Here is a 17,203-nt window from a genome sequence, read left to right on the forward strand (position 1 = left end):
GCTCTTTATTATCATGCAGTAACACACTGACGTAGTGATTGATGTATGTCATCATGAAACAGAGACCATCCCCTCCAAATCTGAACACAAGTGGTCACAGGAGACGCATTTAAGTGACCAGGTGTAAACAGTGATGTGTCTCACCTGACCACATGTGATTGGATCACCCGAGATGCATAGTAATACCAGGTGGAAACGGGGCCTAATAAAGTGCTCAGTGAGTGTATATTTCCTCCATGTACAGTACGCAAGTCATACACTCACTCAGCACCATGAATTTCTTCCTTACAATGAGTCGTTATGAGCATAATGAATTTTTTTAATGCATTCCATGTAAATAGTAGCAAAAAAAAAAAAGACAAGAAATGTAATTGTAACATAATTGAAAATCAGTAACTGCAATCTGATTTCAAGAACATAAAATGTAATTTGTTACATTACTTTTTTAACTCAAGTTATTAGATTACTGTAATTACTTTGTAAACCCATTGCACTCAACACTGGTCATTAGTCATGCAGATAATCAGGGAAGATATATTCACCTGCCTTGCAGACAGCAGCTCAGGCAATGCTAGGACATTTCCAACATGCTCACTTACTCGCATGCTAAAAGCAGCTCTCTTTGAGTGACCTGGAAAGTATTCATAGTACTTTCTTTTCTTACTCTCCATTCTCATTCACTACGAATGAGTTCTTGAGATTATTCTGAATAGACATGGGAGGGGGGGGGGGGTTGTGCCCTTCCCTGATGCAGCAATGTATCAAAACTAGAATGGATTCAGTGTCTGACATTTACACTGGTAGGTGATCCCAGAGGAATTACTGTGCCCTTTCATATTTTTCTTGCAGTAAATGAGTCTGTAAAGATGAGTGTACATATTAGGTGATTTGATGATGCTATTCTTGCGGTCTTGGACAATTTTATGGCCTTGTTCTCTTGTGTGCAGAAAGTGAACGGTAATCCCTTCCTGACAAACGATGCTGGCTTTGCCCTGGCTTATGCGGTAATCATGCTGAACACCGATCAGCACAACCATAACGTTCGAAAGCAGAACATCCCCATGACATTGGAGGTGAGTACAGATTCTGTCTACCAATTGGAACAGCCAGAAGTCATTCACATGTTCAGGGCCACACACAATCTGTCTAAGTGAGATCAGTATCAGCTGTATGACTTAACAGTGTAAGTGTATTAAGTGCTAGACATGTAAGTGGGTTATGAAACCATCTGTCCAGATTTGCCACCCATGCAGGTTGCTGTTATGCAGCCGTGCCTAAAAGACATGCTTTTACGTGCATTCAAGAACCGGCCTCAATTTATTGGAGCTTTGAGTTCAGATAAAAAACAAAGAAGCTGACCTCAGCAGTTAAACATGTACAAACATGCTATTATGAAATTATTTTCATGACAATTTTTTTTCCAAAACATATTTTCCAGTTCTCCTATCTGCACTACAAATTTGTTTTATTCTCATTACTGTAATGTGGAAAAAAGTAGTATTATATTATAGTTATTATAGTATTATTCATATTGTATACTATAGTTATTAATATTATAGTGAGTTTACTGAATTATACTTAAATGTAAATAGAATATATTTCTATATAATATTTAAATATTAATGCATCTATTAGTATTCATTGTGCATTCACTACAGTATAGTTCAAAACATTCACTACAGTATAGTTTTTGACTGTAGTAAAAAAAAAAAAAAAAGGACTGTATTACAGCGATGAGAACTGACCCTGAAATATAAAAGGCCATGAATGACGACATCTTTTAAAAAGAACTGAGACACAGCACCCATGGACATCCCAAATTTTCCAAAAATTAGCACCAGATCCATTTAAACAGATCATCGCACATTGGTATGGTAAAGGAATACAGCAAGCAGTGGGAATGGTAATCAGCAGGTATTCAGCATGAGCACAGAGGGGATAAGTAGCAGCAGAGTGAAAGGCGAGCAGCAGGAGATGAGGCAGGACTGGGCTTTTGGCAGACAACGAGTCCAGCTGTCTTGTCTCTGTGTCAGCTAGCGTGTGTGTCTGGTCTGGTTCTCCAGCCATGGAAAATGCAGTCCTGCAGTCCTCCTCTGTTTACTCCTCTGTTTATTTCTCCTTCTGTTCATCCCTTTCTCAGGGGGAGCTCAGGTTTCCCTTGCTTTACCTGCAATTAAGAAAGTATGCAGTAAAACAGTGGCTTAACGCCATCACTCAGCAGTGGACGTGTGTTTGTTTATTTGAGCTGCTGTTGGCCTTAGACCAGTTCGCTTAACACTAACACCAATTAAGTGACACCAGCAGTAATAAACCGAGGTCAATTATTGAATTTGAAAGGCGATAGTTAGAGGATGTCGCTGTAATTGGTTGGAATGAAAGCATTTAAATCAGTTTTCTCCCCTTGTTTGTTTTATTTTATTTATTTATTTTATTTTTTTGTCTAGCAATTCAAGAAGAATCTGAAAGGAGTGAATGGAGGGAATGACTTTGATCAAGACATGCTGGAAGATATCTATAATGCCATCAAGTAACTTATTTCATCTGTTTAATTTACTGTATTTATTGAATTACATGTGGTATGCTCTTTGTAATGTACTGTGTTGAGGATCTATCTATCTGTCTGTCTGTCTTTCTCTTTCTGTCTGTCTGTCTCTATCTGTCTCTGTATTTATGTGTCTGTCTTTATCTCTCTATCTGTCTGTATCTGTCTGTCTGTCTGTCGGCCTATCTAGCTGTATGTTAGGCTGTCTGTCGGCCGGTCTGTCGGCCGGTCTGTCGGCCTGTCGGCCTGTCTGTCTGTCTGTTTATCTGTCTGTCAGTCTGCCTTCTGTCTGTTTGTCTGTCTGTCGGCCTATCAATGTTAATGCAAGTTATGTATAGTAGTTATATTTTCTCTTTCATGTTGAACTGTTTTAATTTTGCATGTTTAATATAATTGTTTGAAAATAAATTGACAATATAAATTTGTGAAAACATTTTCACCGGTAACACTGTGTTTGCTTTGAACATCAGGCTACTGTTGATAAAACACGAGTATTTATCACAGTTGAAGTCAGAAGTTTACATAGACCTTAGCCAAATACATTTAAACTCAGTTTTTCACAAATCCTGACATTTAATCGTAGAAAACATTTCCTGTATTAAGTCAGTTAGGATCACTACTTTAAGAATGTGAAATGTCAGAATAATAGTAGAGAATTATTTATTTCAGCTTTTATTTCTTTCATAACATTCCCAGTGGGTAAGAAATTTACATACACTTTGTTAGTATTTGGTAGCATTGCCTTTAAATTGTTTAACTTGGGTCGAATTTTTTGGGTAAACTTCCACAAGATTCTCTCAATAAGTTGCTGGAATTTTGGCCCATTCCTCCAGACAGAACTGGTGTAACTGAGTCAGGTTTGTAGGCCTCCTTGCTCGCACATGCTTTTTCAGTTCTGCCCACAAATTTTCTATCAGATTGAGGTCAGAGCTTTGTTATGGCCATTCCAATACGCTGACTTTGTTGTCCTTGCCACAACTTTGGAGGTATGCTTGGGGTCATTGTCCATTTGGAAGTCCTATTTGCGACCGAGCTTTAACTTCCTGGCTGATGTATTGAGATGTTGCTTCAATATATCGACATAATTTTCCTTTCTCATGATGCCATCTGATGCACCAGTCCCTCCTGCTGCAAATCACCCCCACAACATGATGCTGCCACCCCCAAACTTCACGGTTGGGATGCTGTTTTTCGGCTTGCAAGCCTCACCCTTTTTCCTCCAAACATAACGATGGTCATTATGGTCAAACAGTTCAATATTTGTTTCATCAGACCAGAGGACATGTCTCCAAAAAGTAAGATCTTTTTCCCCATGTGCACTTGTAAACTGTAGTCTGGCTTTTTTATGGTGGTTTTGGAGCAGTGGCTTCTTCCTTGCTGAGCAGCCTTTCAAGTTAAGTCGATATAGGACTCATTTTACTGTGGATATAGATACTTGTCTACTCGTTTTCTTCTGCAGCTTCACAAGGTCCTTTGCTGTTGTTCTGGGATTGATTTGCACTTTTTGCACCAAACTACATTCTTCTCTAGGAGACAGAATGCGTCTTTTCCTGAGCAGTTTGATGGCTGCGTGGTCCCATGGTGTTTATACTTGCGTACTATTGTTTGTACAGATGAACGTGGTACCTTCAGCATTTGGAAATTGCTCCCAAGGATGAGCCAGACTTGTGGAGGTCCACCATTTTTTTTCCTGAGGTCTTGGCTGATTTCTTTTGATTTTCCCATGATGTCAAGCAAAGAGGCACTGAGTTTGATGGTAGGCCTTAAAATACATCCACAGGTACACCTCCAATTGACTCCAATAATCAAAAGCTAATTGGCTAATTGCCTAAAGTCTTGATATAATTTTCTGGAATTTTCCAAGGTGCTTAAAGGCACAGTTAATTTAGTGTATGTAAATTTCTGACCCACTGGAATTGTCATGTAGTCAATTAAAAGTGAAACAATCTGTCTGTAAACAGTTGTTGGAAAAATGACTTGTGTCATGCACAAAATTAGTTTTAATGATTTCAACCTAAGTGTATGTAAACTTCTGACTTCAACTGTACCTCCTGTTATAAACCACAGTCCCTCATGTCCGCAGTCTTTAAGTGCATGGATCTAATGGCTCTCATTAATGATGTATACAGTGGATCAGATGGGATAAGCTGAGATAAACGTGTGTTGTCCTGCAGGAATGAAGAGATTGTGATGCCCGATGAGCAGACGGGGCTGGTGAAAGAGAACTATGTGTGGAGCGTTCTCCTGCACAGGGGGGCCACATCTGAGGGGATATTCGTCCATGTGCCCGGCAGCAGTTATGATCGTGATCTTTTCACCATGACCTGGGGACCCACCATCGCCGCCCTCTCCTACGTTTTTGACAAGAGCTTGGATGATGTCATCATTAAGAAGGCCATCGCTGGGTTCAGGTAAGACCAGCTGGATAACAGTAGTACATTGCAAATTCGATATTAAGGCCTAGAAGCTACTTGTGGACATGTGCACATTTTCTGTGCTGATTTTGGGGGGAAACCTGTTGAATTCTGTGGAAATGGATTGAAACATGGTAAAATGTGTTAAATGGAGCTGAAATAACGTTTATAAATAACCACGGGATGTGTGAAACTTGGTAAATGATTGTAAACTCAGTTCTCTGGAAATCAGCAGTGTTTCTGCCTTGTGGGCAAAACGATCTCTAAGATATTAAAGGGGCCATGACATGAGGAACCATATTTTCCTTGATCTTTTGACATACACTGATCAGCCACAACATTAAAGCCACCTGCCTAATATTGTGTAGGCCCCCCTCGTGCCGCCAAAACAGCGCCAACCCGCTTCTCAGAATAGCATTCTGAGAGGCTATTCTTCTCACCACAATTGTACAGTGCGGTTATCTGAGTTACTGTAGACTTTGTCAGTTCGAAGCTGTCTGGCCATTCTTCATTGACCTCTCATCAACAAGGCATTTCCTTCCACAGAACTGCCGCTCACTGGATGTTTTTTGCTTTTGGCACCATTTGGAGTAAATTCTAGAGACTGTTGTGCATGCAAATCCCAGGAGATTAGCAGTTACAGAAATACTCAAACCAGCCCGTCTGGCACCAACAATCATGCCTCGGCCCAGATCATTGAGATCACAATTTTTCCCCATTCTGATGGTTTATGTGAACATTAACTGAAGCGCCTGACCCGTATCTGCATGATTTTATGCACTGCGCTTCTGCCACACGATTGGCTGACTATATAATCGCATAGATGATTGTTGGTGCCAGACGGGCTGGTTTTATTATTTCTATAACTGCTGATCTACTGGGATTTTCACAACAATCTCTAGAATTTACTCCAAATGGTGCCAAAAACAAAAACTTACACAGGACACCTTCATGTGCCTGTCTGGATTTAAATGTTTTTCTACATAAATGTGCACAGACAGATGTCTTTGACTACTTGATACATATCTCGGGCCACTTTTAAAAGATGCGGTGTCAAGTTATAACTCTAAAGAGGAGAAGCTCTTTGTCATTCAGCTGAGCACAAACGTGTTATGGACCCATTCTTTCGCCCATATGCGCTATTTTAGTTGTTGGTGTATGAAAACATGAAGGAATGATACTGGAAACAGGATGTGGATGTGTCTTCAGCGTATTTTAGAGTGGATTGTGTGTTCGGCTAATAACAGTCAATTCAAGCTTTGCAAAGGAACAGTTATTGAAGGATGGGGCAGTTAAAAACACTTGGCAGTAGTAGTGCCATCGCGTGCAGCGCAAAATGGAACGGGATATCGTTTTTGTAATATCAGATCCACGATAACTGCCGCCATCTGGTGGGAGTTTCTGATTTTGCACGCAAGACGACCATTGCAGCAGTGCATTTGAGAGGAAACAATGCTGGTGGTTGTCGACAGGTAAAGTAACTTGCTTTGCAATGTATTGCTTGAATTAATAAATTGTATTAAATGTAACAGCCATTCATGCTCTAGTGAGATAAATGCTTGATGTGTAGTTTAAGCGCTAAGAAACGGAGACAAACTCATGTAAAGACAAATCCTGAAAGACGTAACATTTCTTCACATTAATCAACTCAAAATTGGATGTGTATGTTGGAAATATGATGGTTTAATTTAATTCTCTGTTGGCTGTGTTTATTAGTCTTGTAAAGTTGCTGTTCAGGTTGATGCTCATGTTCCAGTGGAATGACTGGCCGTATGTCAGAATGGCCTCCGTATACCAGTGCAGCTATTAACAAGATCCCCTTGTTTAAAATTCCCTAAATTATATTAACATTTGCTATTATACTTTATTTTGCTATGAATCATCATTTACGTGATTACAGCTCTGTGTAAATTAATTATCTCTGCGACACCATTCGAGTAAAAGTTTTGTGTAAACACAGACATCCGTGGGGCAAAATACTCGTCACAATGAACATGTCCAAAATAGTTTTGTGTCGGATGACAATTAGAGCATTGATGAGATTTGCATGTAATTTGCTGCAAGATAAGCTGCAGATGTGCTGCTCTCTGTAAAACAAATAATGTCAGCTCTGTCAGCAGGTGTTTCGTGAGGCAGCTGCTGTAATCTAAAGACCAACGAAACATTATTAATAATTCTGACGCCATTCGGGATGGACTCTGTAATCGCAGCGATGTATTTGTTGTTTTCACTTTCCTGAGAATGTATACTTATTCCAGCAAACTATTTGCCTTTAGCCTATTAAACAATACCTAATCCTTTAAACTGTAGGTTTAGTATAAAATGGAAGACTACATTCATGCAATGACTCCCTTGTCGTTTATTTATGTTCTCCGTTTGAAATCAGAGGTTGTCAAATTATTTTGCCTATTATTTTTGTTGTTGTTGTAATTATAAAAAACATGGTATGTAATTATTATTATTGTAATATAAAATTTTTGTACATTTTTTCTGTTTAATATTTTCTCTCCAAAATAAAGATTAAATAAAAAAAAAAATATTGAATTGATAAAAAAAAATCAGCTCTGCATATCGGTTATCGGATATGTAAACATACAGATTATCGTTATTTAAAACATTCATATCGGTCGATCTCTATTTTATTTTTATTTTTTTATTTTTTCCCTTTTTCTCCCAATTTGGAATGCCCAATTCCCAATGCACTCTAAGTCCACGTGCTGGCGTAGTGACTCGCCTCAATCCGGGTGGTGGAGGACGAATCTCAGTTGCCTCCGTGTCTGAGACCGTCAACCCACGCATATTATCATGTGGCTTGTTGAGCGCATTACCGCAGAGACATAGCGCGTGTGGAAGCTTCACGCCATCCACTGCGGCATCCATGCACAACTCACCATGCGCCCCACCGAGAGCGAACCACATTATAGCGACCACGAGGAGGTTACCCCATGTGACTCTACCCTCCCTAGCAACCGGGCCAATTTGGTTGCTTAGGAGACCCAGCTGGAGTCACTCATCACACCCTGGAATTCGAACTTGCAACTCCAGGGGTGATAGCCAGCGTCTTTACCACTGAGCTACCCAGGCCCCGGTCGATCTCTATTTTGATCTCTGTTTTGGTGCTTATTCAGTTTCTTCCAATTGAGTTTCAAAAATAGCTGTATTCGAGGGGCTGCATGATGTTAGCCAATCATAACGGTGGGCATTTACATTGGAGTTTTAAGGAGGCGCTTAGGCCAAAACCAAGCATTTCAGACAGAAAGCCAAAGGAAAATGATCATTTATTACTAAATTATGACTTGTTTTAATGCAAAAAACTTTACTAACATTATCAGTAGACCTCAGGGAAGATAAAATGATTAAAAAAGAGCATTTCATGACCCCTTTAAGAAACAACTTTGGCTGTGTCCAAAACTGAAGTTAGCTGCCACGCCTTCCAGTCAGTAAATAACTTAACAGACAGCATCTTTGTATGTAGGTACCTCCCAAGGAAACTGGTTTTAGATGCCATCCAAGGCACCGTAATGTCATATCTAATAATCTAAAATAAATTCAGTTGGGCTTTAGAGATAACAAACCAAATATTTAATAACTACAATGCTTCTTTTATTGGTAGAAATGGAATAATTCGTTGAAAAAATGAAATTATTTTTCAGGTTTCAGACAGCCCTTGAATCATTAGTCCTTAAAGTGCTTCAGAGTTCAGGTTCAGTTCGCTACAGTATTTATGTACACAAATGTTTACACAAAAAACATTTTTTCCCCCCCCTGTTTTATTTCAGTAAATGTGCCAAGATCTCTGCACACTATGGCTTCAGTGATGTTTTTGACAACTTGATCATTTCACTCTGCAAGTTTACTACACTCAGCTCTGAGGTAAGATCTGAGCCACCCTTAAAAGATGTGTTTAGTTCACTACAGTAACTTAAAGGGACAATTCACCCAACAATTTCTTCATTTACACCCTCATGTCATTCCATACCATATGACTTTCTACATTCTACAAAACTTCTCTTATGTTCCACAGAAGGAAGTCTTATGGGTTTGGAACGACACAAGGCTGAGTAAAAGTTTTCATTTTTTGGTGAACTAACTTAGAACTGAGTGGGCTCTGTGTTTATGTTTAGTCTGTAGAGAACCTGCCCACCGTATTTGGCAGTAACAGGAAGGCTCAAGCCGCTGCCGACACTGTTTTCAGCCTGGCCCATCGTCACGGCGACATCTTGCGAGAGGGATGGAAGAACATTATGGACTCCATGTTGCAGCTGTTCAGAGCTGAGCTTTTACCCCCATCCATGGTTGAGGTGAGAATGAAAACTTGAAATCTCCTTACAAACACTTCTTGTGTAAGAGAAAGCAAATGCATATTGAAGGCACAGTGACAGTGTTCTGACAATGCTCTTATAGAAGGTTAAGTTGTCCTATTTATATCATGCAATACTGCCACCTACTGCCTTACAGGAAGAGTTTGCATGAGTGATCTGCTTTGATATGCCAAAAAATAATACGTCATTCTGGTTTTAAGGTTGAGGACTTTTTGGACCCGAATGAGAAGATTTCTTTACAGCGTCAAGAGACACCGTCAAACAGGTACCTTTAATTCCCTCAATCTTTGTTAAAGGCACAAACTTGTATATTTGGACGTGGGACTGGGATGCTGGGTGATATACAGTATCTAAAAACACACAAAAATACATACAAATTTAAAAGGTATTAAATCATTTTCAATTACATGCACAAGTAAAACAATACAAGTATTTAACACTTATATTATCCTTTATATATTGTTGCTTTCAAAATGTATTACAGTCTATTCAAGTCATTTTAACCACAGACATTATTTTACTCATGAATTCAAAACTGCCGTTATTAAAACCCATGGCCCGAAAATGCGGGTTTTAGGACTACAACCCGAACCACTCAGTAATGATATGCTTTTTAGGAAACACAATGGCCAAATAAAAAGCACATTAAAATAATTTTGATATTCACTGTTATTATGATATATCACTCAAGCCTTTTTGTGAATGACTTTAATTGATTGTGATTCCTTCCTGTCTGTGTGTTTCTCTCAGGGGGGAGTCAACAATGTTGAGTTTAATGAACTGGTTAACATTGAGTGAGCAGTCTGGGCACAGAGGCCCCTCCACTGAGAACCAGGAGGCCAAACAAGCGGCCCAGCTCTGCATTAAGGTACACCTCACACATTTCACTTACAAAAGGTATTTAGGTGGAAAGTCAGTGCGAATCATCCCATGTGAACAAAAGACTGTTCAAAGGCAATTTTCCCACATTTCTCCTTCCTTACTGTCAGCAATGTGACCCAGAGAAGCTGATCACAGAAAGCAAGTTTCTGCAGCTGGAGTCTTTACAGGAGCTCATGAAGGTGAGGTCTGCTTTTCACAAAGCATGTCTCTGACGCCAGCTCACTAGGTTTTGGAACAGAGCCTGAGTGTATATAGTAAAGAAATAATTTTCTTTTGATATGTGTCTTGGAGATTTGATTATGTAACATTTAAAATTTCTAGGCTCTCATCTCGGTGACCCCTGATGAGGAAACAATGTATGATGAAGAAGATGCTGCTTTTTGTCTGGAGATGCTGCTACGTATTATTCTTGAAAACAGGTACTGCATGCATGCCTTGTCAACAGGCCCCTATAGCACTGTGTAAAAACTTTGCATTGCCATTATAACGGAGTAAGATCAGGATGTGGTGTCTTTTAGGTTTTAAAGACAGATGACTGTGTGTTTGCAGGGACAGAGTATCATGTGTATGGCAAACAGTACGGGATCACCTGTATCAGTTATGTGTGCATGCTACTGAGAGCTGCTTCCTGGTGGAGAGAGCCGTGGTAGGATTGCTCAGACTTGCTATACGTTTACTGCGCAGAGAGGACATTGGCTCACAGGTACAAACATGGACACACAAATTCCCACTTCCTGTTGTTGTGTTGGCTGTGTTACAACCCACTTAAAAGGCTATAACAAAAAAATAGAAAAAAAGGACAAGTAGAAATTGCAAGCTATTGGTATTTTATTAATTGCTGTAGTTGGGGAGTAGCAAACTTAAATTTGCAACGTTACTAACTGAACTGAACAAAAAACGGAGGAATTTTGAAGAATTTCCCGGTTGCTGATTTCCATACAGTTACTTTAAAACAAACACATAAATTACACAAAATCAGTCCTGCTTTTGGGAAAAGATTTATATTCCATTTTATTAACCATTGGGACCAATTCATTTTCACTCAAGACTTAAGTACACACATACATTTTAACTACCAGATGAAGATCCCCCATATGTGCCTCATGACAGTTCACTGTTGATGAAACAGATTTTATTGGACAGAGATATTTCTAGTCCTCTGAGAAAAATGTTTTATTCTGCTGACACCCTTGAAAAGGTTTTTAACACAGTCAGTCCAGAATCAGTTTTAGAGTTTTTATTAACAATATTCTATAGGTTTTTAAGTTGTTTAATCTATTATTTCACTACCTTTCAAAAGTTTGGAATCACTACAAACTGATGCTTGTGTTCATCAAGGATGCATTAAATTGATAAAAAATACTGCCAAAAACATAGGGATGCAGACTACTCACCTTTCAGCTAAAGTCACCTTTTCTGAAGCTAATTTGCCCAAAATGTTGGGTAGAATTTTATACATTTTACTTAATTTTTTTTTTTTTTTTGTTGAAAGGGTTACTTTAAGCTTAAACACTTGAAGAAAGCTTTAAATACAACCAAAAGCTTTAAATACAACAATCAAGTCAACTGGAATTTTACATCTGGAACATCTGCGATGACTTTCTTACCTTTTTCACCTCTCATGAGTTTGCAGCCCTCATTAGCAATGTTGCAAATTATTATTACTGTTAAAAATAGCTGTTTTATATTAATAAGTTAATTTTAACTTTGCCCATGATGACAAAGTCCCATTTTCAGCATACATTACTCCAGTCTACTTAGAAAATGCTGTGTCACCTAATCTTTGAGAAATCATTCCTATGTGCTAATTTGGTACTCAAGAAACGTTTTGTTTGTTTGTTTTTTGTTTTTGTTATTTGAAGTTAAAAAAAGATTGTGCTATGTAATGGCATCTGAACATTGCAATACAGTGTCATTTTCATTTGCTGAAGTTTTAAGTTCTTTTGCATTTCCTGCAAGTCACTTTGCACTTCCAAATTCAATTTTGGTTTGAAAAATGGCCGAAAAGAAATAAATTACTCTAAAAATGATCAGTCTATTGTTCTTTTAAGAGATAAAGGCTGTTCTATGCACTACTGATGTGAAAGAAAAAAGAAAACTGGATCTAACCAGGACATAGACAGAAGTAGATGGCCCAGAAGCACAAAAACAAGAGGTCAAGTACATCAGAGTCTATAGTTTGAGAAACAATCCACTCAGAGGTCCTAAACTTGCAGCTTCGATGACTAGTACATGCCAAATGCCAGTTTCATCTGTGACTGTAAAGAGCAGACTCTGGGATGCTGACCTTTTAGACAGAGCTTCAAAGAAAAAGCAACATCTGACACTGGCAAATAAGGAAAGGGTAGAATGGGAAAAAAGAACTTAAAGATCGGATCTTAAATTATTAGAATTGAGTATTATGGATGGATGAGTCTGAGGTGTCTGAGTCTAAACAAGTTTGAGGTGTTGAGCTGCTGTTAGAAGAGTCTCATCATAAGGTCTGTGAAGATTTCCTACAAACCAATTACATCTTTGGGAAGTGCTTCATGGGATAAAAATTAATCTGAATATTTTAATAAACTGACTGCCAAAATTCCTGTGTCATTCCTGCAAAGCTTGAAGAATACAGCATTTATTAAATAGAAATAGTCATTTGGAATATTATAAATGACTTTAATGTACTGTGATCAATTTAAATAATATTTGCTGAAGAAAATTATAATTTTCCTGGTAAATCATGGTAAATCTTAACTTTGAACTGTAGTATGTAGTTTAACCTGGATTTTGTCATGTAAACAAATAGCCCTAGAAGATGGCATGGCGTTAAAAAACTTAACATACACACTTTAAAGTTTATCAATGTTTTAGAAGTGTCATTAGTAGTCCATGCAACTCATTTGTGTGTGCATGAGAGAAGGTCAGTTACAACGACTCAAACTAAAACCTTGCGAGTTCATGTGTTCACACAAGAACTTGCATTGTTTTTGCTACATCTGGAAAGATCTACAGTTGAAGTCAGAAGTTTACATACACCTTAGCCAAATTCATTTAAACTCAGTTTTTCACAATTCCTGACATTTAATCATAGAAAACATTCCCTGTCTGAGGTCAATTAGGATCACTACTTTATTTTAAGAATGTGAAATGTCAGAATAATAGTAGAGAGAATTATTTCAGCTTTTATTTCTTTCATCACATTCCCAGTGGATCAGAAGTTGACATACACTTCTTTGGTATTTGTTAGCATTGCCTTTAAATTGTTTAACTTGGGTCAAACGTTTTGGGTAGCCTTCCACAAGCTTCTCACAATAAGGTGCTGGAATTTTGGCCCATTCCTCCAGACACAACTGGTGTAACTGAGACAGGTTTGTAGACCTCCTTGCTCGCACACACTACTTCAGTTCTGCCTACAAATTTTCAGTCAGATTGAGGTCAGGGCTTTGTGATGGCCACTCGAATATCTTGACTTTGTTGTCCTTGGGATGGTGTTCTTCAGCTTGCAAGCCTCACCCTTTTTCCTCCAAACATGGTCATTATGGCCTAACAGTTCAATTTTTGTTTCATTAGACCAGAGGACATTTCTCCAAAAAGTAAGATCTTTGTCCCCATGTGCACTTGCAAACTGTAGTCTGGCTTTTTTATGGCGGTTTTGGAGCAGTGGATTCTTCCGTGCTGAGCAGCCTTTCAGGTTATGTCGATATAGGACTGGTTTTACTGTGGATATAGATAACTGTCTACCTGATTCCTCCAGCATCTTCACAAGATCCTTTGCTGTTGTTCTGGGTTTGATTTGCACTTTTTGCACCAAACTACGTTCATCTCTAGGAGACAGAATGTGTCTCCTTCCTGAGTGGTATAATGGTTGCGTGGTCCCATGGTTTTTATACTTGCGTACTATTGTTTGTACAGATGAAAGTGGTACCTTTAGGCATTTGGAAATTGCTCCCAAGGATGAACCAGACTTGTGAGGTCCATAATTTTTTTTTCTGAGGTCTTGGCTGATTTCTTTTGATTTTCCCATGATGTCAAGCAAAGAGGCACTGAGTTTGAAGGTAGGCCTTAAAATACATCCACAGGTAGACCTCCAATTCAGTACACCTATCAGAAACTAATTGTCTAAATATTTGACATCATTTTCTGGAATTTTCTAAGCTGCTTAAAGGCACAGTTAACTTAGTGTATGAAAACTTATAACCCACTGGAATTGTGATGTAGTCAATTAAAAGTGAAACAGTCTGTCTGTAAACAATTGTTGGAAAAATGACTTGTCATGCACAAAGTAGATGTCCTAAACGACTTGCCAAAACTGTAGTTTGCTAATATTAAATCTGTGGAGTGGTTAAAAAATGAGTTTTAATGACTTCAGCCTAAGTGTATGTAAACTTCTGACTTCAACTGTATATCAATTTGGAGCGATGACTCAGACAAAGACGACGATTACTGCTAGACCAAAGTAAGGAAGTATCGGTGTATTCTGTTGTGAATAGCGCCGCGCTTCCGAATGAAGTCAAGTTATTTTTATTTGTATAGCGCTTTTCAGAACACACATAGTTTCAAAGCAGCTTTACATAAAATAAGCTGTAATATCTAAAGTCATCATTGTGCAGTTTAAATGAATGTCGATATTGTAGATTATTACAAAAATATTTATCTTTAAGCCCCCGGTGAGCAAGCCAGAGCCAACTGTGGCAAGGAACACAAGACTCAATAAGATGTTAGTTTATGGAGAAAAATAACCTTGGGGAAACCAGGCTCAGCTGGGGGAGCCAGTTTACCTCTGGCTAAACAGCATGAATATAATGCCAATAGTAGTTATCTATATGTAATATAAGTCAGGTTCAGGCAGTCGCCAGTGAAGTATCACATTTTTAATGGTTGCCGTTGGCAGCGGTTCATTCTCTGTGAAGTCCAACGTAGTAGACTGAAGTGATGTATGGCTGTCACAGGCTGCAGTTAGTACTCATCACTAATCAATTTGTAGCAAAGACAACACAAGCTCTTGTGAATAGAAATATTATTCAAGCAATGAAACCAGATTAGCAGAAAGGAGTGATGCTGAATGGCGCCCAGAGAGAAATGAGACCCAATGAGACTGATTTTATGCACTGAGACACCTACTCACCTTTATTCCCAATTAACCAACCAGCCCAGCAACCACAAACATATAAGCACACAAACAGATGCACACAAGAGATCCATCACAGCTGCATTCCATTAAACCCTTATTGCATTTTCTCCCTCTGTCTGCACAGGTTCTCCTCTCTCTTCGTTTGTTGTTGATGATGAAACCTCACGTTCTGTCCAGAGTCAGCAGAGAGGTGGCCTTCGGCTTGCACGAGCTGCTTAAAACCAACGCTGCCAACATTCACTGTACTGATGACTGGTACACGCTCTTTTCCCTTCTGGAGTGCATTGGGGCCGGGGTCAAGCCTCCAGCTGCCCTGCAGGTTGCCAATACCAACCCTGACAATGACACAGGTGATTCATTCATTCTCACGTTTTTCCAACCATAGTATCTGTAATAGTCGACTATGATGTGAAGCCAGTTTCCAGATGCGTTTTCATACAGTGGCTTATCCTTTTGTTTCAGGTGCTCAGTCAGATAGTGAACTGAGTTCATATCATCAGAGTGAAGTTAGTCTTAACCGGGGCTACACGTCCGACTCTGAGGTTTATACAGAGCATGGGAAATCTAGAATGCCCCGTTCAGCTACTGATGTCGATGTGGGCTGGCTAGTGGTGAGTGATTACAAAACACTTAGCCTTTGATCCTCAAACAGGAAGCTTTTTTCCTCCAAAATCTTTCAATTTACCACGTCATACTCTGTTCTGCTTTACTAGTCATCAAAGACCGAACGAGGTACAGATATTTGTCTGTAATATCTCTTTGAGCAAGCATGTTTTGTTGAGGGAGACCCAGTGGTTAATGAATGTTTTGGGTTCATTACAAGTTAAGCTCATCTGTGGCATGCTATTTATTTACCATAAGTTAATTTCAACTCATCGCTTGGTTTGTAAAAGCAATCAAAAATTGTTCAGAGTAATGTATTTACAATGGAATACTATGGGGCAAGGATTTCCACTGGAATAAACATTGTTGCTCCAGGTATTGTCCCTGCTATGAGTATACAGTGCATTGTTTTGGATAGAAGCGTCTGCTAAATAACTGCTTATTGTTTTTTGACAGGTGGGTAAAGATGACCTTGATGTTACTAAGGCAGCAGTGGCACCAGCTTCAAAGCCCCTGACCCATCCTCTCATTAACCAGTACAGTCTGACTGTGGGGCAGGACATGGGGCTGCATGACACCAAGTCCCTCATCAAGTGTGTGGATTCGCTTTCCTTCATCGTACGCGATGCCGCCCACGTCACTCCAGAAAACTTTGAGCTTTGTGTTAAAGCCATACGAGTGTTTGTGGAGGCTAGCCTTAATGGAGGTATAAAACAATTCAACTATATCTCATTGCAGCTGTGCATGATTGTGAGAGTGGAATTGCTTTTATATAACAGTACTATAAACAAGATGTTCTATAATATTGTGAAACTTACATTTTATTATGGCCAGTTATTTTGTCTATTTGCCCTCCACTTATCAGGATCAACTTGCTAATGCTTCAGTTTACATGCTGCTGCTCTTATGAAATATTCAACGTTATCATGATACAACACAATGATTAAAAGTTACATTTCATTTTGTTTCATTCCAAACAAACCTTCAAAAGTTTAAGAAGCTTGACTCCTTGTGGGATTAGTTTGTCTGCCTGCCTTCCATTGCTCTGTATTTGGATGTGTCAGTGCCTGCAATCTCTTTAGCGCTGTATCATGAGTTGTGCTCCACTGGTGAGTTATTTACCCCCAGGGGCAGTTCAACTGAGTGTGCCACGTCCATCTATCCGGGGTGGTCGGTTATCTACAGTAGGCTTAGTCGAGACTCTTTCAGCACATTATTGCTCTTCTTCCCCATTTAGCAGGGCCTTTTCATGAGTTAAAGGCCTCTGTTTACTTGAGTAGATATGTGCTGTCAACAGGGGCTTACATGCTCACTTTGTGGGCAACTGATC

The 17,203-nt window shown here is 39.1% G+C and overlaps 1 protein-coding gene across 5 annotated transcripts in view; it reads left to right on the top strand.

Annotated features, from left to right (window-relative positions):
- The window catches only part of LOC127411844 (Golgi-specific brefeldin A-resistance guanine nucleotide exchange factor 1-like), a 130,010-nt gene that overhangs the window by 100,018 nt on the left and 12,789 nt on the right, over positions 1-17,203 (top strand). For all 5 annotated transcript variants that reach the window (XM_051647667.1, XM_051647669.1, XM_051647670.1 and 2 more), the window contains exons 20-32: positions 948-1,073; positions 2,445-2,527; positions 4,717-4,953; positions 8,736-8,829; positions 9,081-9,257; positions 9,479-9,543; positions 10,029-10,146; positions 10,268-10,339; positions 10,482-10,579; positions 10,710-10,863; positions 15,395-15,620; positions 15,733-15,881; positions 16,330-16,579. In XM_051647667.1, the coding sequence (XP_051503627.1) occupies positions 948-1,073; positions 2,445-2,527; positions 4,717-4,953; positions 8,736-8,829; positions 9,081-9,257; positions 9,479-9,543; positions 10,029-10,146; positions 10,268-10,339; positions 10,482-10,579; positions 10,710-10,863; positions 15,395-15,620; positions 15,733-15,881; positions 16,330-16,579 (1,849 nt within the window). The remainder of the gene's footprint in view (positions 1-947; positions 1,074-2,444; positions 2,528-4,716; positions 4,954-8,735; positions 8,830-9,080; positions 9,258-9,478; positions 9,544-10,028; positions 10,147-10,267; positions 10,340-10,481; positions 10,580-10,709; positions 10,864-15,394; positions 15,621-15,732; positions 15,882-16,329; positions 16,580-17,203) is intronic.

Source organism: Myxocyprinus asiaticus, chromosome 21 (genome assembly GCF_019703515.2).
Source record: "Myxocyprinus asiaticus isolate MX2 ecotype Aquarium Trade chromosome 21, UBuf_Myxa_2, whole genome shotgun sequence".
NCBI classification, from domain to species: Eukaryota; Metazoa; Chordata; class Actinopteri; order Cypriniformes; family Catostomidae; genus Myxocyprinus; species Myxocyprinus asiaticus.